The sequence below is a fragment of the Echinops telfairi genome, unplaced genomic scaffold, assembly GCF_000313985.2.
Source record: "Echinops telfairi isolate 266 unplaced genomic scaffold, ASM31398v2 ScPeMD7_7468;HRSCAF=8506_0, whole genome shotgun sequence".
Lineage (NCBI taxonomy): Eukaryota > Metazoa > Chordata > Mammalia > Afrosoricida > Tenrecidae > Echinops > Echinops telfairi.
Genome location: NW_022111369.1, coordinates 24,170,923 through 24,195,522, shown reverse-complemented (window position 1 = coordinate 24,195,522; position 24,600 = coordinate 24,170,923). Strand labels below are relative to the sequence as shown.

Below are 24,600 nucleotides of genomic sequence, written 5' to 3'. Positions count from 1 at the left end.
TCAAAGCCCTCTTGTGGCTGTTCTGCATAGAAGCAGGCTTACCTTCTGAGGAGCCCTGACTCAAACTCTTTCTTCAAAGAACAAATTACCTCTTTAATTGGGGAGCAGGAAAATAACTTTTATGTCCTCATACTGCCCACCACCAAACCATACAGCAAGGATTATACTAACAAAAAATCAGCATCAATAAATGCATACAAAGGATAGATGGATAATAGAATTTTTTAATAATTCATACTTAGGGTGCATCATCCCATACATGATTTTAGCTGGTATACTACATGCGTAGATGTCCTCATCCTCTTCCCATGGGTTGGCTGGTGGTTTCTAACTGCTGACCTTGCGGTTAGCAGCCCAACAGGTCACCACAGGGCCCCGAGGGCTCCCTTCTGTACTGAAAATAGACAGTTAAATGGGTTAGTTTGCATTAATAGAAATAGCAATGCCATAGCTATGTGCTGAAATACTTAGATATATTTACAAGAAGATGATCTCCAAGCTCTAAATCATTTAATAATAAAGATTTTCTAAATATAGAACCTGTTAACATCCTATTTGCAACTTTAATTCATAGAACCGTTAGCCTTATGTTAAGCTATGGTTTACTACTCTCTAATATACCAACAGGTTACTTATTTAAAGAGTGGCTTCAATTGCTCCATGATCGTCATAATTGGTTGTCCCAGTTCAGCACACAGCACAAAAATAAATACACTCTTACTATAATGTTGGTCTCATATTTTCCAAATGTTCTCTTTAAAAAGTATTGACCAAGATTCCAATAAAACACATAGCCAGCCTCAGATTTTCTATCTCCGTTAAAATACTTTTGATACATACCGTATTGCATTTTAAAATAAACATTAGTTTAAATTTTTAATAACTAAACATCACTTAAATTATATTTTTGTGTAAATTTACTTTTTGAGAAAAATGAATATTATATTTAATACATTAATTCAACTATTTTAAGTGGGAGGTAGTTATGGAAGCTATCATATAATACCTAAATATCCACAGACATCTTAAAATTGATACATTAAAAACTTAAGGAGTATTTTAACTTTAAGGATTTCTAAAAAAAATTGCAAAGGTTTTCACAAATATCAAAAAAACTGAACAGTGTCTCTGCATATAGTAAAAAATGTAATAAATTACTTTCTTAATTACTTCTCTAAGCGCACACTACAATGAGCATGAAGCATTCAATATAATTATCTAAAGTGACTATTTAGAGATAGAAAATCAGGGAAAATAAAAATAGTTCTCAATTTACAAGACTCATTTCTAGGACTTCATTAACAAGTCACTGATTTTGAAAATTTTAAAAACTCACTGCCATCGAGTTCATTCCAACTCATAGAGACCCTGTGCAACAGAATAGAACTGCCTCTTTGGGTTTCTAAGATTTCAAAACTGTAGAAACAATAGCTTCATCTTGGCAGGTTTGTATGCAGCTCAATGAATAGCCCGCTCCACCACCAGGGCTCCTTTATAGAATGCATTATTTCATAGAGAATAAGAAGTACATGTAATGACTGCCTCTTACTAAGGGGTACCTAAAACGGGAAAAAAAAACTCTGAGCGGAGCTTTGTAGTACACATGTTTCCCGCTAGGGGGAGCATTGGGAAACTGGCTCTGAGTTAGTGCATCAAGTGGCTTCACCTGAGAAGGTTCTCTCTGGTCACAGTGAATTCTTTAGTAAAAGCAGTTTTTTTCAAACGTCGTTTTTTGTTATGGTCGATTTAAGAGAACAGCGTGCAGCTGTGAAATTTTGTTTCCTGCTCAGAAAAAATGCCACAGAAACTGTTGTGATCCTGAACACAGCTATGGGGAAAACTCAAGTGTGTGAGTGGTTTTGTCATTTAAAAAAACGTGAAATGGTGATTGATGACAAACCTGGCTCTGGACTTCAGTCAGCTTCCTGAAAGGATGAAAATCTCGACTCGTCGTGCATTTGGAGTTCGTTCCACCAGGTCAAACTGCTCATCAAGCTTTCTATTTAGAGGTTCTGAAAAGATTGTTTAACACTGTGTGACCCAAAAAAAAAGCCCGATTTGTGGCAGATGGGGGACTGGTTTTGCCACCATGACAAAGTACCTGCACACGAAGCCATCTCAGTGCAAAAGTTTGGGGGAAAAAAACAGAAAGCTTGCCTACATTGGCCCATGCTCACCTGACCTGGCTCCGTGCAACTTCTTTTTGTTTCTTCGAATTAAAAGAGAGATGAAAGGACAGCGATTTGATGATGTAGAAGAGGTGAAGAAAACACAAGGAGGTGCTACCAGCCATCCAAATAGATGAGTTTGGAAAATGTTTCCAAGAATGGAATTGCAGATTTGAAAAATGTATTACATGTACTGGAGAGTACTTTGAAGATGATACGTTTGTTTTTTAGAAAAATTTAAATACATAGCTTTTTAAAAAAATTCTGGTTTGTGTGTGTGTGTGTCTGTGTGCGTGTTGTGTACCCCCTCATGTTTTAGACCTCAGGCTCTTATTTAACTGTTAACAGTGTTAAACTATTTTATTAAGTTAAGCAATATTTTTATATTAAATATTGGTTCATAGGTAGACAAAGGAAAAACACAAAACTAACAGAACATGCATATTGAGTACTGGTGTCCTAAGAAAACTACTTAGCAGATGACCATGAAAACAGGGCTCCTGGAGGCCAGGACTATCCTGTGCCCTCTAGGCAAGTCACGGGCTGTCCCTGTATTTCATTTTCCTCACCCATAAAAATGAAAATGGCAAGAGCACGTTCCTCATCGTATTGTCAAGAGGATTTAATGTCTCCAGATACATTAAGCACTTAGAATGGTGTCTCAATATTAACCAAATCATAATAATACAACAACAACAACAACAGGTTTCCATGGCATCGGTTCTGACTCACGATGACCTGAGTGGAGCGCAGCACCACCTGCCCTCCACAGGGGTATCTGTGGCTGGGACCTCTTTGAAGTGGATTGCCAGTCCTTTCTTCCCACGCATCTCGGGGTGGGTTCAAACTGACACCCAGGGGCTCAGCCTCACTAGTAGAAAGTTCAAAATCATCGATTTCTAACGCTGTCTAAAGCATTACAAAAATCAACAAAGGACAGAATCCGAAAGAGTAAAAACTATGGTAAAAGCTCATGGTCTAACCACCTAGTCAATTCTAAAAGACACTGATTGGAACAGATCTAAAAATAAAACATGTACACATCAGCCACTCTGTGACAATTTTTTACACTCTGTTGAAATTGTAGGATATAAAGTTGTTGGCTTCTTTTAAGTTAGTGCTTGGATTTTAGAAGAATACAAAGCAAACTTTTTAGTATGCAAAACATTATTTCTTGCTGACGTTCATGCTCAGAATGGATTGCTCTCCCAAGTGTATATTACTATAATTTTATCTCAAATGTTCCCAGAGACTTAGTAACTAAAAAAACTTGCCCTATATGATCAAAAGATAATATCCAAGGGTAATGAGTAACACGTTAAAATCAATAGAACCTCTACCAAACGAGCACGAACACAGCTTTACAATACTTTTTTGTAAGTTCTTTTATTTTCTGTTAAAAGTAAAGGAACACTGTACACTGTAAAGAACTTCTGTTTTACATTTGCTCACTGGAAAGGTGCTTATGTTACCAGTTAAAACACAATCAGAAAGAAGATGGCACCCGTTTCTTCCTAAACGTGAGCTCAAGCGGCCGGGGAGGAGGGTACACAGAGAAGAGGAGCTTTCCTCCCGGCCTGTGAACGCCCTTCAAGGCTCCGTGCCGTGTGTTAGAAAAGGCAGGTGGTGGCGCTGTTGGATCATTTGTCCAGATTCTGCTCTGGATTCTCCAAGAAAATAAAAGCCCAAAGCAAATTAATTAAACTCACTAGTCTGTAGTGATCCAATTGAACAGAGCAGAAATACCCCCCAAGGGCTTCCTAAGCTGCAATTTTTATGGAATAAAATGGATACATCTTTTCCCCCTGGAAACAACGGGTGGCTAGCCCAGACCTTTGGTTAGCAGCGTAGCAGTTTAACTACTACTCTGCCAGGATGCCTCTTTCAAAAACCATCAGGACCTGGTAAAAGAACAGCATTCATTGAAAAGGCTCAAGCCCTCTGTTGTAAAAGAAATGATTTTAAATAAACTTGATTCTTATCTTTAGTGGCAAGCCCACCGTTTTAGTTCTTCGGGTGATTTCAATAGCTACCCTTTCCAACGGTGTATATAAAAATCTGTAAATCTACACATATATAGCTTCTTAAAGTTCATGGGGAAATTCCATTACTTTCCGTTTATTTTTCCATAAACTTGTGCAGCCCCCGCACAAGATATACTGCATCCTTTCTATGGAGGCCTGAGGGTTACAGCAGGTAACCCCTGGTGGCCTAGTGGGTGACACCAGGGGCTGCGAACCACCAAGCCCACAGTGGAAGCCACCAGTGCTCCGAGGGAGGACGATGAGGCCTTCAGCTCCCAGGAAGCCTGACATCCCCAGAAGCCCTCTCTAGGGCCACTGAGTCTGAACTGACTCAGTAGCTGTCGGTTTCCACAAGACCGCCAGTCTCCACTCAACAATGACGACGACAGGAGATCGTGGTTCTGAACAGGGAGAGGCATGCGCTACTGGTGTTAGAACGCAGCTGTGCTCACCCCTGGACCACCAAGCCTAGCGTACTGCTTTTGTGTATTGATCATCTCTTTTCAAAAAGTTCTTACAATATCCCAAACACCATCTCCATGCCCCACGTGAAATTTCATTTAAATGGAATCCCAACTCTCTCTCTCTCTCTCTCTCTTTCACACACACACACACACACACACACACACCCTCTCACCAGTTTTGGTGTGCATTCTTGTGCTCCGTGAAAGCGAGGTTAACTAGGTTAATTTGGTGATGTGCACACCTCTGCCTATAATTGTCCTGAACACCATTTTCTTCCCTAAGCATTCTGTTGGGCTCCCTAAACTTCCTTCTTCTTGGAAGTCTGGGTTTCATCTGATTTATACCCCAAAGAAGAGAACTGCAATGGAGTTGGCTGATAAAAAATTATTAACTGAGACATCTTCTTTCCTATCCCCTTTGCTGTCTACTTTCCTTGGACCTGTGACCAACCCAGGAGAGACAATATGCTGGGTGGGCTTACTGTGCCTTCCCCTCCACAATGCGGGAGAAAATTAACATGAGGGCAACCCAGATGAATGCAAACACTGTGTCCTACTAGACATGTTGTTGTTGCTGCTGTTGTTGCATCAAGTCAGTTCTGAACCACAGTGACCTTATCCACAACAGAACAAAACACTGCTGGGTCGTGCACCCTCCTCACAGAGTCTGAGCCCCTGGCTGCAGCCACTGTGTCACTCCATCCTGGAACGGTCTTCCCCTTTGTGCTGCTCAGCTGCTTTACCTGGTATGCCGTCCTTCTCCAGGGACTGGTCTCTCTGGACAACATACCCAAATTACTTCAGACAATGTCTCCCCACCCTTGCCCCCAAGGAGCACTCTGGCAGTACCTCATGGAGACAGATCAGTTTGTCCTCTCCGCGGTCCACAGTACTTTAAGTCTTCTCTAGCGCCGTGATTCGAAGGCCTTGATTCTGCCTCTGTGTTCCGGCTCCAGCTTTCACGTGCGCATGAGGCGATGGGACAAGCCATGGCTCGGATCAGCACAGTGCAGATGAAGAGGAAAGCCCAAGAAGGAAGACACACCCGGAAGAGGCCAACTGCCATCATGCGCATCCGGGCACGAAGGGCTCTGGTGACTGCAGGGGCGGCTGCCGTGCCACCTGTGATATCTGGGCAAATGAGGGCCAGACACGACTGATGGTTGCTCGGGGTGTATGAGTGCCTGCGCTGGCGGCACCACGTCTCCCTCTGTCCCCTGCCATGTGTACTGCTCAGGCAGGCCTGCGGAGTCCCGGACCTCCGGCTTCACGGGTCTCAGCTCTTCGCCGTGGGACGAGTGGATGTGGAATTAGTCTCTTCCTCAAGAGCCACGGCTTTCACCCATTTTCCCTATGGAAATTATGTTCTAATAAACTTTATACTGGCCATCAAAAGGTGTCAAGCAGATAAACAGTTTTAAATAGAAATTTACTTTCAAAGTTAAAGTGCATGACATTTTCTTAATAAAAGGCGATAAATGAAAAAAAGTATGACTTTTTAAAAATCATTTTATTGGGGGCTCATACAACTCATCACAATCCATCCATCCATCCATTGAGTCAAGCACATTTGTAAAAATGTAGGACTTTTATAAACTGAAGACTAAGCATTAAATAGCTTACCAAGATCTTGTTGATGGGTTCATGCATACAGCCATGTGTCTGTAACAGAATGTTTAGCTCCTGCCCTGCTGACCTTCAAACCAAAACAAAACTCACTAACACAGAGTAGTGACCATAAAGGACAGGGTAGAACTGCCCCTGGGGGTTCCGAGACTATAACTTTTTAAGGGAGTAGGATGCTCCGTCTTCCTCTCTGGAAGCAGCTGGTGGTTTGAAACAGCTGACCTGGAGGTTGGCAACCCAGCATGTAACCTATCATGTCCAGGGCTCACTTCTCCCTACTTCCCTACAGACCAAGAAAAAGGAAAGAACAAACAAACTTACACTGAGAATGGCTGAATGAGCTGTTAGAAAACAATGACATTTGTTTAATCCAATGCCATTTTGTTAAACAAATTCCAATTATTCCTATTTGCATTATTGGTCTTACTGGAAACACTTACTTACTGTTTTCCATCTTGATTCTCTGAGATTCCCAACCATCATGAGTGGTTGTTTGTAATGTGGTGTGCCTTGCCCATGTCTAAGGAGCCCTGGTAATATAGTGGCCTATGCATTATGCTGCTAACCACAAGACCATCAGTTTGAACCCACCAGCTGCACCCCAGGAGAAAGCTGAGGCAGTTTGCCCCTGCAAAGATTTACAACCTTGGCAATCCCACGGGGCAGTTCTACTCAGTCCCATATGTTCACCATAAATCTAAACTGACTCCATGCCCTGGATTTGTGTTTGTTTTCTTTATTGTTGTTTTGTTTGTAGTTGGTTTTGTTTTGTTTTGGGTAAATGTCAAACTGAAAACCACAAGGTCTGAGGTTCAAACCAACCAGTTTCCCCAAAGGAGAAAGGTGAGGCTCTCTGCTCCCATAAAGCTGTACAATCTCGGAAACCCTACGGGGTGGTCTCTGTGAGTTCCAATCGACACTCTGGCACCAGGTTTGATTTTCATATTTGCCTCTTTCCATGATCCCAGTCCTATTTGAGTTCCATTTAAAACACAGTGTATTTGGGGAGAACATCTTCCCAAATTTTATGAATAGTACTTATGTGAACACGGGCACAAGTCAAGAATCTGTAAAGTACAAACCAGTGAGGGCGAGCCTGGAAACCTCCCACTCCCCAAGGATGGAGTGAAGAGGGGGAAAAGCGCAGTGAACACCCCCTCTCCCCGGCATGGGTTTCTTAGCTAGTTCTCATATCTTGGTATTTTTAAATTGAAAAGGCAAAGTAGAGTTAGGAAGGGAAATTCTCAGAATTTTCCCTTCTGTCAGGGTGATAATCCAATGTAAACTAATATGGAATTCTCTCTTAAAAATAAAAGCTGTCTTACTTTCCACCCACTCACTCCCCGCAACCATATAACATAAAAAGAGAAAGATAACGCTCAACCTAATTGCACAATTTTTTAGGAAGCTTGGGAATAATTGAGTGTACATAATCTGTTTGTTCCATGAGTATTTCTCCAAACGATACAATCAAATGATGTACAGAAATTATATCAGGGTGTCCCCAGTCCTGAGCATAAATGGTAGGTTCTTTCAGATGGCACTGATATGTCTGTGGAGTTTTATTTCCAGGGAGACAGGGCAGGATTTGCTGCTATGCAGACTGAATAATGTTGGAAGCCAACATCATGTCACATTTTGTGTGCACTTTCCAAAGATTAATCCAAGCGTTACAAATGGGACACAGACTGCCATTGTCCCAGGGACACTTTAATAACCCACACCTACAATATTCAACCTGTTGTTTGCATAGGGACAACTTTGGGACACAAAACCCCACCAGAATGACTTAGGGAAAGGAGCCGTGGAGAGGCAGGGACCCCGGCTTCACGGCACCTCTACATTTCATCCTTCATGGCAAATGAGTCTGTTGGGAGTTTATTTATGCCTGAGGACGGGGGTCTTGCTGCCTGTGTCCTTCAAAGCTATTCAGTTAGCCTTTCTTGAATCGACTGCTGCTAACTCTGTTTCTCGCTGTGTTGCCCTTTCAGCAGAGCTGGATGGCGTGCAGATAATTTTTGTTTTGTTTTGCCTAGAGCAGCTCAAATCAAATAACACGCCCCTCAAGTTTTAATTATGCTTGGCTAGTATCTTCTTTTCTTTTTCTCCCCGCCCCCCTCCTTGCCTGACCACTCCCTGCCCCTGTTGTTCTATTGGGTATCGACGAAGGGAAGAACCCTGGAGAAGGCTTCAGGATGAGAAGCCGATCTGACCTGAGGAACTAATCGTCTTCCCGGGGCCCTACTCGTGGTCTTTCTGTGCTTCTTTAAAGGACTTCTGGTTATGAACCTGATAGACTTTAGAAAACAAACTCGGGTGCGCTAGGAGGACACAATGGATGACCTAGCTCCATATGAAATTTAAAACACTAGTCATTTTTCATTTTGGATAATACTTTTAATAATATAAGGGGATAGAAATGTACATGAGTTCTAATGAGCACCATCATCAATCATATATATTTAACTCTAGATATTTTGAGCAATATTATCTAAATGATAACTGTTGTTTTATCAGGCAATACTATCACAACTGGGAGAAAGATGAGATTTTCTACTCCCATAGACACTTACAGGCTCTCAGAACTCTACCTGGACAGATCCACCCTGTCCTACAGGGTTACTATGAGTCGCAATTGAGTCAATGGCAGTGAGTTTGTTTGTGTTGTGGTTATTGTCATAATCACGAGGTGGGTGGTTCAAACCCCCCAGTGGCTCTGCAGGAGGGGGGGCGGGGAGGCCGTCTGCTCCAGGAAAGACGGACAGTGTCAGAACTCCCTTGGTGCAGTTCAAGTCTGCCCCACAGGGCCATTGCGTCCGAATCAACTCGACAGCCTTGGAACAGATGGCAGAAACCCAAAGCCAAGAGAAACGTTTAAAGAAAGACATTGACAAAATCACAATAGGGCTTACAGATTTAAGGAAGGTCATGTGCGAAAAGAAATTTGAGTGTGTATATAAGACAAAAATATAAATATATACATATGTAATGGTTATCAAAAAGAATATATACAATTCATTTAGTATCTACTACTTTAATGACACATGTCCGTTAAGTGAAAAGTGGCAAAGACAAGCATTTATACACTCTACTAAAGAATGTGTTCTCACTTACACCTAGTGCGATTGGCATCTTCAGAGTTGGAAAGCAATTCCCTGCTTGTTTCTTTCCTAATTTTTTTCCTTTGAGGTCTTCCCTGTCTAGACTAGTTTGAAATGGGTTTTTTTATAATCAGCATTTTCAAAATAATAACTGCTGCTCCCTCAAATGAATAAGCTTTTATTTTTTAAGTATTTGTAAATTCATAATAGCATATCACTTCAGATAGTTATTTAAAATATAAATATATAAATGTTGTCTAAATTATATAAAATCTTTAAATACACCTCTCTAGATATGATACATAAAGCAATACAAATACTCTAAATATTGTATAAATATTGTACATAATCTGTTTATCCCACGAGTATTTCTCCAAGCTGTGAAATCAAATGACGTACAGTAATTGTATCAGGCGTCCTCAGTCCTGTACGAGACAGTCAGTGGAGAATCTCAGGGGCGAGTATTTCTGGAGACAACCAGGTGTGGGTTGTTTGGAACTCACAGGCTTGGTTTGAGGCAAGATTGTAACACGGCTGGTAGAAGAGACCTTGTGCCCCAGTTCGTTTCTCAGAAAGTTAGGAGAAAAGTGTTGACAGGGCTGCGTTTCCTTCTGGAGCCTGCCTAGGGTTCTCTGCCAAGTTCATGGGCTTGTGGGGAGAATTCAGTGCCTTGTGAATATAGAACTGGCTCTTCTGTCCTCTTACAGGTTTAGCTGGGGGCTACTCAGAGCTCCTAGATGCTTCTTACAGTTCCTTACCACTCGGCTGCCAGCATCCTGTGTTTCCAATCTTCTCTGGTTACTGGAAGATCCCAGTCCTTGTATTAATTTTTAAATCATTTTATTGGGGGCTCTTACAGCTCTCATAACATTCCATACATCAATTTTATCGAGCATATTTGTACATACCCTGCCATCATCATTTTCTAAACATTGAGTTTCTATTTGATTCCTTGGTATCAGCTCCTCTTGTTTTCCTCCCTCCCCTCTCCAGCCCCCGTGAATCCTTGATCAATTTTTATTGTTTTCATAGCTTACACCAACCACTGTCTCCCTTCACCCATGTTTCTGTTGTTCATCCACCTGGTGGGGTGGGGGTTGGGGGTTATTCCTTACCCCCACTATCATGACCCCAGTCCTGCTTTTCAGTTCTGGCTAGACCAGAGCCTGTACCCAGGTACAGATAGGAGCTCACAACACACAGAACCCAGGTCAGATAAGCCCCTCAGGAACAGAAATAGAAGTAGTGATACCAGGAGGGAAGGAGAAAGTGGGGGAAGAGGGGACAAAGGGGGCACTGATCACAATGATCCCAGTCCTTTGAAAGGCAGATCTGAATCAGTCAGTATCACCTGGGTTATCTGTCTGTTTATTAACTCAGAGTCAATTAATTAGTAATCAAGTCAGGAGAGCGATGTCTCAACATCTCTACTCACTGGGAATGAAGGACACCCAGTGGCCCTCATGATGGTTTAAAGGAAATAAAGCAGGGGGCAGAGAAGGGAGGGACTCAGGGAGACAGAAAGTCTCTCTGGAGGGGGACTATTTGCTCACAACCTATACAACAATTTCCACTTGTAACACAGGGGTTGGCTACAATCGGAAAGAAGAGTGCCAGACATTTCCTCCATGGTACCACTCCATGGGTCAGACCACCCACCTTTTTGGTTTGCCATCAGTTGGCAAACTGCTTGTGCCATTTAGGGGCCATCTACTGGGATCCCAATCCCGCCAAATAATATGTTTTCCAAAATATACCCTGGAGCTTCAAAGTCACTAGGTAGAAAAAGGACGCCCTGTAGGTAGTCTGGGACTAGCAGACTTCCGGCAGAAAGTTAGCATGGAGCCCAGCAGGAGGAGCCACCTGGCTTGCCACACAGAGCTCAGACGGAGGTCACCAAAGGTACAGGCAAAGAAGAAGCTTCATCCGGACTGCAAGGGGATTCCCTGAAGGCGAGCACATGCAGTGTGCACACAGCACTCAGAACTTTCTATGCGCCTGGTGCTTCAGGAAGTGACTAGTAGACTAGGAAAGTCTACCCTCACGAGCCCACATGCAAACAACAGAACTGGCCTCGTCATACGTCATTGACAGCACAGACATTTTACTAACTTAACTGGCTTGAAGCATTTCTGTAATTTCAAGATTCACTCACCTTTACATCTTCTCAATTGCTGGAAGAAAACGATTGACATTGGCAATGATTTCATTTTACTTGCATCCACAATCACTGCCCACCCAAACAGCAATCAGGAAATCAATTAATTTTATTATATCGGGCAAATCTGCTGCACACGACCTCTTTAAGGGCTAAAGAACCCAGATGTCATTTCAAGGACTAAGGTGTCCCTGACCCAAGCTATGGTATCTTCAATTTCTCATATGCATATGAAAGCTGGACATTGAAGAAGGAAGGCCAGAGAAAGATCCATGCATTTGAATTCTAGTGTTGGTGAAGAGCATTGGAATACCATGGACCTGAGTCCTGGTGTGTGGCTCAAAAGGCTGTGCATTGGGCTGCTAATAGCAAGGTCAATAGTTCGAAACCACCAACCACTCTTCAGAGAAGCAGGAAGCTTTTCACAGGGGCAGTTCTACCCTTTCTGAGTCAGAATTGACTCTCTGGCAGGGAGGAGGAGCAGTAAAGAGTTACAGTCATGGAAACCCACAAGGGAAGTTCTATCCTACAGGGGACCCATGAGTCGACATTAACTTGGTGGCAGTGAATTTTCTGAATGAGCTAAAACATCCAAATCTGTTCTTGGAGGAAGGACAGCCAGAATGTTCCTTCAAAGCAAGGACAGTGGGACCAGTCCCTGGAGAAGGACATCATGTTTGGCAACATAAGGTTCCTATCAGGGGCCGTCAAGTTGGTGCCAACTGATAGTGACCCTCTGTAGAGCAGAATGACGCGCCATCCGCACAATCATGCTGTGCTTGAGCCCCTTGTGGCAGCCACTGTGTCATCGTGTGGTAGAGCAGAAGGTCCGCAGGACAGAGGGAGACCGGCAAGGAGAGGGGTCAACACCATGGCTGCAACAATGGGCCCACACATCGCAGTGATGTGAGGATGGCACAGGACAAGTCCGTGTTGTGTTCTGTTTACATGGTGGGGCGGTGGTTCTCAACCTTCCTGACGCCGCCACCCTTTAATACAGTTCCTCATGTGGTGGTGACCCCCCCAACCATGAAATTATTTTTGTTTCTACTTCATAACTGTCATGTTGCTACTGTTATTAGTCGTCATATAAATATCTGATATATAGGATGTATTTTCACTTTTACAAATGGAACATATAATTAAACATAGTGATTAATCACAAAACAAGATGTAATTATATATTGTGAAATATTTGTGTATTATATATTGTGAAATATTTTTTCCAGTGGGCTTAGGCGAATCCTGTGAAAGGGTCGTTTGACCCCCAAAGGGGTCACAACCCACAGGTTGAGAACCGCTGGTATAGGGACTCAGAGCTGACTCAATGGCACTTAACAACACCTGGGCACGGAGGCACTGGATAGCCTTAGGAGAGAGAGACCAGGAACAACTCTTCAACAAATGGTGCTGGACAAATTAGATCCCCATTTGCAGAAGAGTAAAACGGGACTCACACCTAACCCCCTGCATTAAAATGAACTCAAGATGGCTTAGAGACCTAAATATAAACCCAATAGCTATCCAGATTATCAACGAGAAAACTGGGACAGACTTCAGGCAGGGCCCTATTGCAGGGCACACACAGACTGTCAAAGAAACTAACAGAAGCCAGCTAGGACACTGGCATCATGGGTTTAGTCCTCTGGCAACCATGTATTGGGTTATGAAGCAGATCGGGGAAAGGGTGTAGGGTGTACTGGTACGACAAGTCAGGGATTACACACGGAGAATCTGAAATCAGAAACAGCAGTTATGATCTATGTCCTTCCACTGCAGAGCATCTGACCTCGGGCATTATGCTTCCAGAGTCTCCATTCCAGTTACCTCACCTGTTGAAAACGGCCACCGTTGGTAGATCTGCTGGTGCTCCTGGCGTCGTAGTGTTGTCAGGCTGTGGAATAGTGTTTATAAACATTTAGTATAAACACTTCACTGCAGTACAATATGGTAGCTAGCATGGCACTTGTATTTATCTGTGTGATGCAACATCGATTCCTTCAGCTAACACATTTTTAAGATAACAATTCTGCAGAAAAGAGGTAGAAAGCAAATGTAATCATAAAAAAACAGAAGTCCTGATGCCATTAGAACATATGGTTTAACCATCAGAGTGACACAGTACAATCGTAGCAGTCCTGTGTAAGAAGAGAAGCTCTGAACTCTTCTTCAAAACCTTTGCGTCTCACTGACTGACTCTTGTAAACAGAGATGGGAGAAAACGGGACCCTTTGCGTGCAGCCACTTGCCATAAACCTGGGGGGTGTTGCAATATGCACCTGTGGATCTTATCAAATTTAGAATCAGACAATTTGAAAACAACCAATATCTAACACTGTTTAGTAACATGAAGGGAGAGAACAAAAGCAGATCCGGATTGGTTTACTTGAGCAGGCTGAGGAGTTGGCGCTCCTCTGTGCACATGCACGCGATGGCAGAGATTTCATTTCGCTTTAAGCAACATCCTGAGAACAACACCAGCCTAGCCCCTGAAACGCACTGCTGTTGAGTCGATTCGCACTCCCAGGGACCCTGGAGAACAGAGTGGAACTGCTGCTGTGGGTTTCTGAGACGGGAAATCTTTATCGCAGTAGAAAGCTTTACCTTTCTGCCACGGAGCGCTGGGGGCTTCAAAATGCTAACTTGGTCGGAACCAGTAACTCCGAGGCATCCTGGGCTCCTTTTGGGCAACACAGCCCCCCACTACAAACTTCACGCACAGTAAATAAATGGGTATCAGGAAATCCCACCCTTCACTGCTCTCAGAGAAATGTTCCTTATGTTATTTACAGTTTCACAAAAGGTCATCCACAGTGCAATAGCTACGTATAGAAAGAACTCAAAAATCTGTTTCGCTAGATCAGAATTAAAAGAAATTGTGGCACTTAGCTGATTGGTTTGTTATCACAGAATAAAACATGTTTGAAAGTGCTGAATGAATTCAATGACACCAGAGTAACTTTTTTAAGTTAGTAGATAATGTTGTTTGTGCAAATATGTAATTTTTGCTCACTACATTTGGTGAACTACAGAACTGGATCAAATGTCATTGAAAATGATTGTGTACTGCTACACATCTATTATTCCTCTAATACCGGACTATTTTTCAGTAAGCTTCCCAAACAACACGCATGAGAGTGAACTCTATTCTTTGCACAAGAGGGAAAAACACACCTACTTTCTACAAACTGATTTTCTGAATTGCTCAAACAAAGCAGATGATTACCAAATTGGTAGTTCCGTTTGCTTTTCCAACCGCTTGGGCTTTACAAATAAGAAGTCTCCCAGAGACTGCGGGCAGTGGTGAAGAAGGAGACTATACTGTCCCTGGCGCTTCTTTTTCGTTGGAGTCTTCTCATGTAAAAAGTGAGTTTGCATATGTGTAAACAGGCGTTGTTTTCACTTATTTTCTATTTGTTTTTCAATTTTCAGTTCCAAGTCCTAATTCAGTGACCTAGTCCTGAAAGATTTGTCTTATAAAGTATACTATGTGAGTAAACAAAGATATTTTAAATAGAAATATAACACACTCTTATTAAATTTTTTTAATTTACACAAATAGAAATGCTAATGTTGGGCATAAAGTAGTTAACATCTTCAATCTAGACTTTCTATTAATAATATAGTGTCTTCTAACACTAACTTTACGGTGTTTAGAGCAACATTCCTTTCCGCTTTATAGAAGTGTAAATAGAAAGTTAAAGCAATGCACTTCCTCACAATATTTTCAATGGAAACTATCAGAATAGGATCCCTAAGGATCCTGTCTATTAACCATCTCATAGCTATAGTGCCATAGAAATAGTAAAATAGGAACAATCATTCATTCATACTTATAGGTGAGATATGATTAAGCAAAGGAATATATAGATGCATGAAGACACACCTCAGGTTAAATTACTACCATAAATTCATCCCAGGTTAAAAAATCCTCATCAAATACCTACTTTGCATTAAATGTTACAGTTTACCTCACTTTAAAATAATCTACCTAATATATTCAAGTGTTGTATGGGTCTCCTCCCTACATGTTTTGATGCTTTGGGGAGAGAGAGAAAAAATCAACTCGTAGGTCTGAAGCTTTCTGTTATTGTACAGTAAGTGCTTCAGACCTGTGTGCTATGTTTCCCATTCCTGGGAAGTTGTCTTTGCTGCAGGGCGTGCCCTGAAACACATCAAAGAATCAAGTTCTACAAAAGAGAAAAGAAACTCAAGTAGGCTTGAACACACAAAGAGAGGGAGAAAGAGATGAGAAGGGGGCCAGGCAGTGTGGAATACAAAATGAGTTCAGCCGGCCCCAGGAGCTCTTCGCCACTTACATTTATCTTATTCTGGGAGAGGGGCGTCCAACCCGGCCCTGACATAAACCACCCACTGCCATTGACTTTGAATCTGTGTGTGAGTGTGTGTGTGTGTGTGTGTGTGTGCGTGTGTGGTGTGTATTGTACATAAAAGGGGACAGATTTCATTAGGTAGCACTGTTATTTTTTTCAAAAAGAAAACTTTTAAAAGCACAAACTACCAAAGGCCCAACTAAACAAATTTAGCATGGTTTTCATTTCATTAACCCATATACATAGCAAGATCATCTAATTGTGCACTGCTTTAATATCTATACAATATAATATGTTGCACCTTCTGTACTTGTTATGATATATAGCATGTGAGATTTTTCAATGTCCACTCACAGTGCTTTGTACATGTTTCTATTGTGGAGTCAAAACTCATGGCCAAATTCCCTGTGACGGAACAGATTCTGCCAGCCAAGTGAAACATAAACAAAACATTCATGATGATAATAATGATTGAAGTACGAAGCAATCAAGGAACTGTTTTCTGAGTTCATACTAATTTCACCTTAGAAAATAATACCCCTACATTCTGACAACGTCTGGTCCTTAAAAGGACATCCCTTCTGAAAAGTTCTAAGTTTATCACTGGGTTCATAGTCTCAAATGTCTGCACACATTTTTCCAGAGTACAGAAAGTGTAATGTCAGACTTGACCTCACTACATTCTAATCATATGGATGGCCATAAATTTTTATGATCTGGAGGTAAGTAATTTAATAATCAATAGAAAGAGATAATAAGAGAAAAACATTAAATATATTTTTCTAATTAGAAAGATTCATGTAAATCTTTATACAAATATATATAATCTATAATTAGGAAGTATAATAAAAGGAGCTTATTTAGAATTTCCATACAAGTTCTTCCTATCAGTAATGACTGCTGTAAGTCTTTCAATATCATGTCTATTTTATAGGAAGCTTTAATATAGTGTTCCAATGTTAATTCCTTAATACATGAATTTATTAATAGTATAGAGCTACTAAAATTATATTTGCTTTATTGTTTATCTGATGTTTTCTAGTTTCTGCTTTATTGTGTTTGCATTACGGCTCTCGATTACTGGTATACCCTCAATAACTCTCAGGTATAACTGTTATTCATCAGTATTCTTATAGAAACTAAATTCTTCAGAAAAAGGCTTGTGCAAGAGGTCAGAAGTACATTTAGGTGACTGTGTAGAATTTTATTAATGAGCTGTGCCAAACGCTGCTCCCAGGGCCTTGCTTCAACAGACAAAAGGGTTTCAGTCTGCCAGCCGTCTGGAATAAAAGGTGGAATGCCTGTGCTCTGCTTACTTGCAGATAGCTTGTGGCCTTAAATAACTACAGCCAGCCTTTCAAGTGATGTCCAGACTCAGCTCTGATTTTCTTAAGCAAATAAAAAAATTGAAAACTTGAAACAATTCAGAATTCAGTAGCAAGCGAAACACTGGTAATATCAAAATAGAATGACATGACTTCACCATCGTTTTACCATGAATTATCCAAAAGCCTCCAGAGAAAGAGCCAGAGTAATAAAATCAAACACATATTCTGAACATTAGCAGTCCCGATTCAAGAATGTTGCCTTCAGATCTTTTCTTTGTGAAAATATGCCGAACACATTTACCAGCCACATGATGTCGTGTGGCTGCATTGGTGTTGTTGTTGTTGTGGCGTACTTGGTTTCTGGTCAGCACCCCAAAACTACCCCAAAAGGTAAAAGCAACAAAAGAAAAGGCAGACAAAAAATTTCCTAGTGATTAAGTACAAAAAGCACATAAAAACCTATAGAAGACTACCATACTGTTTCATAGATGTTTAATGGTTTTCCATTTTTAAAATTCTGTTGAAGTTTTGCCATTTTCTGTGAGTTCGTTTGCTTTCGATTGTTTTCTTTTCACATTGGAAGCAGTTTGTTCTCCTTTACAAACTACTCACTTTTCCTGCGCTGGACGTTTCAGTTCTACCCGGCTCCCTCTGCTGCGGCCTTGTTGTCGTCTTCATTGCTGAACGAATCTGTGCTGGTTCCAGCCTGCACAGCTCCTATAGGCTCTGTGATTGGACCAGGTAGAAAAGAAGAAGAAACCCTGGTTTGTTTTTCTACAGCCTTTGTGGGGAGTTTAGAAGACCCCCAAACCAAGCCCATTACCAACCTAGTCCATTCTAACTCACATTGGCCCAAACGGAATTGCCCCCTAGGGTTTCCAAAGCAGAAATCTTTATGGAAGCAGCCTGACTCATCTTCCCCCTGCTGGTGGTTAGTGGGTTTGGATTTCCACGTTAAACAGCTGAGCGCTTAACTGCTGCATTACCAGGACTCCTTGCTCATCTTCCTTTGGATCAGACAATCCACTTTAATCACAAGATTTACAACCCCAAAGGCCAGTCTTATTTACAATGATGCCCTAGATGACTAGATATTGTTCTTAGTAAACAAAAAATGGCCTTTGGTCACAACTCCAGACCAGGGATTCGGGTTTTTTCTATCCTCACTGAAAGAAGTGCTATTCCACATGACTGGCAGGACTGCATTGCAATCAATACATCATTTTGAAAAACTAGCCAATTATTGGATCAAGCTCCAGGGTACTGGAGATATAACGCCAGTCTTTCCAATGACAAGTGTCAGGATCATGTCAAAGGCCCAGTATCTAAAACTGATCTCTTCTCATATTTCTATGACCCAAAAGAACAGACCCCCATCCCATCTCTGGGGTTTAATGGCCCTATCAAATGGAAGAGAATGAGTTTTGATCCTGACTCTGTGGTTCACTAGTATGACTTTGAGCGGATTTCAAACATCTCTCATCTATTTCCTTACCAGTGAAATAAACACGATAATGATTTTCATCTCAGAGAATCATTATAGGGAATAAATGAGATTGAATTAGAGACTAAGTTGAAGTCTCTGTGCCATTTACAAGAACCATACAGTAAATGGAGCTATCATGACACTGAAAATAAATGTTGACCCATCCTTCTTCTTGAGCTCGTGACAAACCCCAATTCACTTTCCATTTTGATTCCTCTAATTGGACTCCAGGCACCCTGGTACCTTAGGGAGCTCCATGGTGGGCTGACCACGTCTACTCCCTTAGAACTTCCATCTCGGAAACCCACGGGGCAGGTCTCTATCCGGTGGGTCGCTATGGGTCAGAGCTGATTCGACGGCACCAAGTGGGGGGGTTTTCATGTGGCGCTAGCCTCTCATCTAGTAGACACTACACGGTTTGAACGGTCATTGAAATCGATCCTCAGACTCAACTTTATTCTATTCCTGTCTTAGGTCACTGCTAATTTTATTTTTTATAAATAGTGTTTTCAACAGTCCTATCCACTGCTGATGAAAATAAAATCTTGACGCATTACCATGAACCTTAAAGCCCTCCCTGAAAGAGACTCGGTCTCAGCAACCAACAACCAGCGTGCTGTGCTTTCTTGTGGCTGCCCGCGGTCCAGAAACCCCTGGCGGCCCTAAGGTAGAAAGAGCTTTAGCACTCCTCCCCTCTGACTCCTCCCAGTGAGTAAATAGCCATGAAGGTGAAACCCGGGCCTCCTAAATACGGTGGGAACACAGAAAATCAAACCGAGCCTAAAATTAACCTGGATGTGTGTGACCTTATGCTTTCTTTCCCACAGGCTTCATCCCTGCCAAATGAGTCTACATCGTCTGAAGGAAGGAATGCTTGGCCATTAAGGCCGTGTCTGAAATTTAGCAGCAATACCTGGAGAAGCCAGGCTTCCAGTCACGGCCTCCACCAATCGTCGCAACTGGGAGGGCCTCTGGAAGACCCCTAACCTCTACCAGCACCCGAGCTGCCAATCACTCTTCCACCTATTGATTTCAGGACCCAACAGATTCTGAGTAACCGAAACTGGTGAGCTGGTGTGCTATCTCCTAAGTTTTAAAAAAAACAAACAAAAACTTCTTATTCAGTGCAAGGAAGCTGAATTCACCAGGCTGTGAGACCCAGAAAACTTTGCTGTCATCCACTCTTAGAAGAGCAACACAACGTCTACTGCTCTCAGTGACAGGTCATTGGGTCCTGCCTAGGTCAACCCAGTAACCTTAGCGGGACGCTTTTATGCAGCAGATATTTTGTCTGCGGGTCCTGGCCAGCAACGCACACGCTGAGGTCCATGTCTACTCCACAATAGCGTTGTCCTCCAGCTTCCACCTGTTTAAGAGTCACCACAGTCTCACTTCTGCCTTTCTGGGACATCTGATGGCCAAGGATCCAGGAGACATGGAGGACTAAGGAGAATGTGCCTTGGCAGAACTGCACCTCAAAAGAGAGAGGTCTCTTTCAGCAAAAGCTTACTGAACCCCTGGTGATAGCAATTAACCATCTGTGGAATTTTTTTTTTATCACAGAGCTCTTTCAATATGATTGAAACAAGGTTATCTTCATATTCACTGAAATGACTCATTTTTCTTTATGTCAATGGCCCTAACCCTTTACCCCCACAAGTTGCAGTTGAATCTACTCTGATTCATGGCCACCTCAAGTGTATCAGGGTCAATTGTACTCCTTAGGTTTTAATTGACTGACTTCTCAGAAGTTTTCTCACCAGATACCCTCTGAGATACCTCTGTGTAGACTTAAACTGCCAACCTTTCAGTTTACAGCTGAACATGTTAATCATCTACACCACCCAGGGACTCAGCCCTTACCCCCGGTGGCCCTTAAATGTCTACATTCTGCATGGATTCTTGACTAATGTAGAATCTCCAGTTCAAATCGATACCTTGTAGATTTGTTTTGTAAACAAACGTCTCTTAGATCATGAGATGGTACTCTGGGATAGCAGTGCCTATGTATTCGAGCCACCACCAAGATAACTGAGTTTTCCCTATACTCATATCCACATGTTTAATTAAAAGCATCGCCCGAGTAAAATATGGAAGCATCTTATGCTCATGAAACATCCCGACCGCTCATGAATGCAACAAAGTTTAATTGAGCACCTACTTGTGGCAAGCGTTAATGCTAGGAAAAATAACTCACAGCCATTGCTCCTAAGCAGTCTATATGACAGTGGAGACATCAAACAAGTAAAACGCCTGCAGAGGGCCAGAGCGGTGCAGTGAGGGCCAGGAAAACCCTTCCATCTCTGTTCTTGACCACCCAGGAACCCCCAGTGGCCCCAGCTAGCTCACATCTGACCTTCTAACACGCCAACGCAACCCATAAATTTCAAACCAATGAACATCGATTTCTCTGAGAAGTCCTGCCAGCAGTAACACAGTGGTTGCTGATTGCCGAAATATTAGATGCCTACTTACTGGGCAGCTTCTCAATTATGTCATCCTAACCTTCAGTTGAAGTCTGGTTGTGACGCTGGAAGATCCCACTTCCAATTTGGGTTCTAGCACTTACTATGACGGGGTATATCACGTCAACATTTGGGTCATCAGTGTCTTTCTTTGAGAAATAAAAATAGAAGCACCATTTACTGTACCTACCTCGCAGGCTTGTTGTGAGAATCAAGTGAAAATGTATGTGACAAAACTTTGTAAATGTTGTCAGCTCTTAATCACCCAGTGTTCCATCAGCCCTTCCTTCTCTCTGCCATATACAATGCTATCATTTACCAGAAGGCTGTTCTCTGTCCTTCCGCACTGAAGAATGGGATAAAGAACATAAAGTTCATGCCTTCCTGGTAGTCCAGTTTCAATATAGGAATGCTGATGCTTCAGAGCATAACAAGGATATAAAACAGTGGACCAAACTGGGGCCTGGCTGATATGTAATGCCCTTTACCATTAGCATGCCATGTGCACATTTTGCCATTAGGACACAATAGACATGACCTCATCGGGAAAAGAATGTCTCCATGGGCCATTGTAAAAAGCCTATTCTTCACCCTAGAGAAATAATCAACAGCAGAGATGTTTGTAATCACTTGAGCTCTAGTTTCCAGGGGAATCACCAGCAATGATAATAGACAGTAAGCCTTCTCAAATATAGTAAGAAGGTTTGGTGAAAGGAGATACTGACCCACTTAAAGAAAACCACAGGCCATCCCTGAGTGGTTTATTATAACTGGACTGGTAAAAGAAGCACTCAGACACTCATTTACAGGCAGGACATGGTGATACATCTCCTCACAGTTTATCCTTCACACCAATCTAGTTCTTCCTGTGATCCTGACTTCTCTACTCCCTGACTGTACCACAGACATTCAATATAATGTGTTCCTTGCTTATGCTTCTCCATATCTATCACACATCATGTACAAACACACCCAGACACACATGCACACAACAATAAGGAATCCCACCCAGATAGCCAGGCCCTAGCCTGAATTTTTACTTCTAATGATTCAAGACAGATTCTCCATGGCTGATCTAATTTGAGTTTAGTCTCCCTGGGGAAGCCAATTCATCCCAGATTGAGACCTTAACTACTTCACTCCTGGCATACAGCATAGAGGGCCTATAGAGCTACAGGAACCTAGAAATCCTTTGAACAAAGGGAGCTCTTTCTACCAAGAATTCAGAAGCTCTTCCCAAACTAAAAGGATCCCTGAAAACACACAGAGCAAAGCACTGGACAGATAACTACAAGGTCGATGTTCCTAAGTTGAAATCTACTCAGTGGCATGTGTGTTTGTTTGTGTGTTTGGTGGGGGGTTTCTTCCAAAACTAATGACATATGAGGGGGGATGAAAAAATAGTAGACTCTTTCCATGAACTTGTGGAAGTCCCTTCAGACATCCAGGAATTGCATAAATTCTCCACAAAAGTAAATAAAAGAACGGTGATGATATACCAACACATCAGATCAAACTGGTACCCTAGAAGCTCTGGATTAAGGTCGTGAGAGTGATATAGACATTTCCAACTATAATCCATTCCTCTATTTCCTAGAGTAAGGAAAGGGGATTACAGGAGAAATGCCAAGGTGTTCCATATAGCAGTTTCTGAAATATATTTAAGTAGAATGGGCATTCAGGATCTCCTCCTTACTCTAGGTCAAAAATGAGTCCACTGAAAATTTCCTAAATATTTTCTTAAAGACATAATATTAAAAATTCATTTTAATACTTAAAGTTCAGTGGAGGAAAGCCGGGATCTTACATTATAGTTTACACTCACCACTTGCTGTGGGAAGGGAGCCAGAGAGTCTCAGAGTATCAGCCACCCAAGGTCAAAGGCACTGAGCCAAAGGATCCAGCAATGAACAGACCCAAGCCAGGAAGAAAAGCTGTTGCTAACATGACAGACCAAGCATATGAAACACGATGATCCCAGGTCATGATTGCTGAGAAAGAAGAATATACACATCCAAGTCAGAAAGCGGACTATGAGGTTGGAACAGGTATCAGGGGGAATGACTGGGCAGTAAATGGAGTTACCTATAGACATCACTATGTTTATCTTGTAGGAACTTTTTTTGTAAATTGTAATACTGCATCTTAGTTTTTGCTAAAGCTATAGAATCCTCAGTATAACTGATGTCACTTACATAGCCAGCCCAACATAGGAAACACAGACATTGACCCTTTGCTATCTTGGTTGATATAATTTTTCTTTCTGAATGGTTTTTAATTTTTTCCATAAGTCTTTGGTAAATTATTTTATCAATAAAACTTTGTTAATAAATAATTTCCCTGGTTGCAGTCCAATTCCTTCTTTGGTTAATGAAATCTGGTACTCAAATGGGATACTTCAATGGGTCACTTTTATGCCTTTACATCCCAAGACGATATGAGAGGGAGTGAATACTCTGCGAAATCAGATGAAAGTGTTCTTCAAATTATGACAGCAAAACACCAGACAAGGGTAGTTAAGGAAATGTTTGACTGTAACACACAAAATGTATTCTAACTTAAGCTCAACTTACAAAGTAAACTTCTCCTCAAAAATTCAGAGAAGATTCACTCCCCCTCTGCTTCAAGCTGCAGTGATTATTGAGTGAGAAGCAGGCACACAAGAAGGCAAAGGAAAATGCAGGCAACATTCTGAAGAAAGAGGTAGCTGATGAGAAACCAGCCACTCCCCGTAACTGGTCAGTGCCAGGCTGTTCAGAGAGCTCACATTAGAAGTTCCAGCAGTGGATGGAACAGGGCCAATAGACACAATGGTGGGGAGAGGTGGGAAGTTTCTGTAATTAAAGCTTAAACTCTGCACATTTTTAAACAGGCTAAGAACTCTCCTTTGGGCAGAAAGCACTTCTATTTTGTTTTGACTTTGATGATTACTTTAACTGAACCTGGTAAGGCATAAAATGGTGTCGAAAATAAAGGAAGTCCATGGGTTACAGCTCTTGAGTTAGCAAAGAAGAGAATCTGAAACTCACCATGAGAGAGATAATCAACGACATCTGTCTATAATGTTATTATATCTGAATGTTATTAACAGAAGGTTCCTGCTTTGTGCTCTTTCCAATATGCTCATAGTATATCCCGTTGTAAATCCCGTTTTATTAAACAAAGACTTGCTGTTTATTTGGCTTGGTCATTTTAGAATATGGAAGACAATGCATAGTGAAGATCCACTTGGTTTAAAGACTAAAAGGTACTCCGTTCACTTGAAAGGGACATGGCACCCCATTAGACTCATCCAGAAACCGCTCCTAAAGGTCAACAAACAGACCTTGATTTACTAACAGACTTTTTTTGGTTGTTGTTTGGTTTTTTTCCTCTTTCTGTTTTCTTTTTTTTCCTTTCTCTTTCAGCCTATCTGTTCGTTTTTTTTTTCTTTTTTCCTCTTTTTT

General features: G+C 41.8%; 1 protein-coding gene across 2 annotated transcripts in view; it reads left to right on the top strand.

Annotated features, from left to right (window-relative positions):
* Nucleotides 1-23,489, top strand: part of GRID2 (glutamate ionotropic receptor delta type subunit 2) — a 1,637,701-nt gene extending 1,614,212 nt beyond the window's left edge. Inside the window, exons 16-17 of one of the 2 annotated variants that reach the window (XM_045284271.1) lie at nt 14,974-15,031; nt 19,517-19,605. In XM_045284271.1, coding sequence (XP_045140206.1) covers nt 14,974-14,994 — 21 coding nt within the window. In that variant the 3' untranslated portion in view covers nt 14,995-15,031; nt 19,517-19,605. Of the gene's footprint in view, nt 1-14,973; nt 15,032-19,516 lie in introns of both variants that reach the window. The other variant, XM_045284270.1, reaches the window with a different exon arrangement.
* The last annotated feature ends 1,111 nt before the right edge of the window (nt 23,490-24,600 follow it).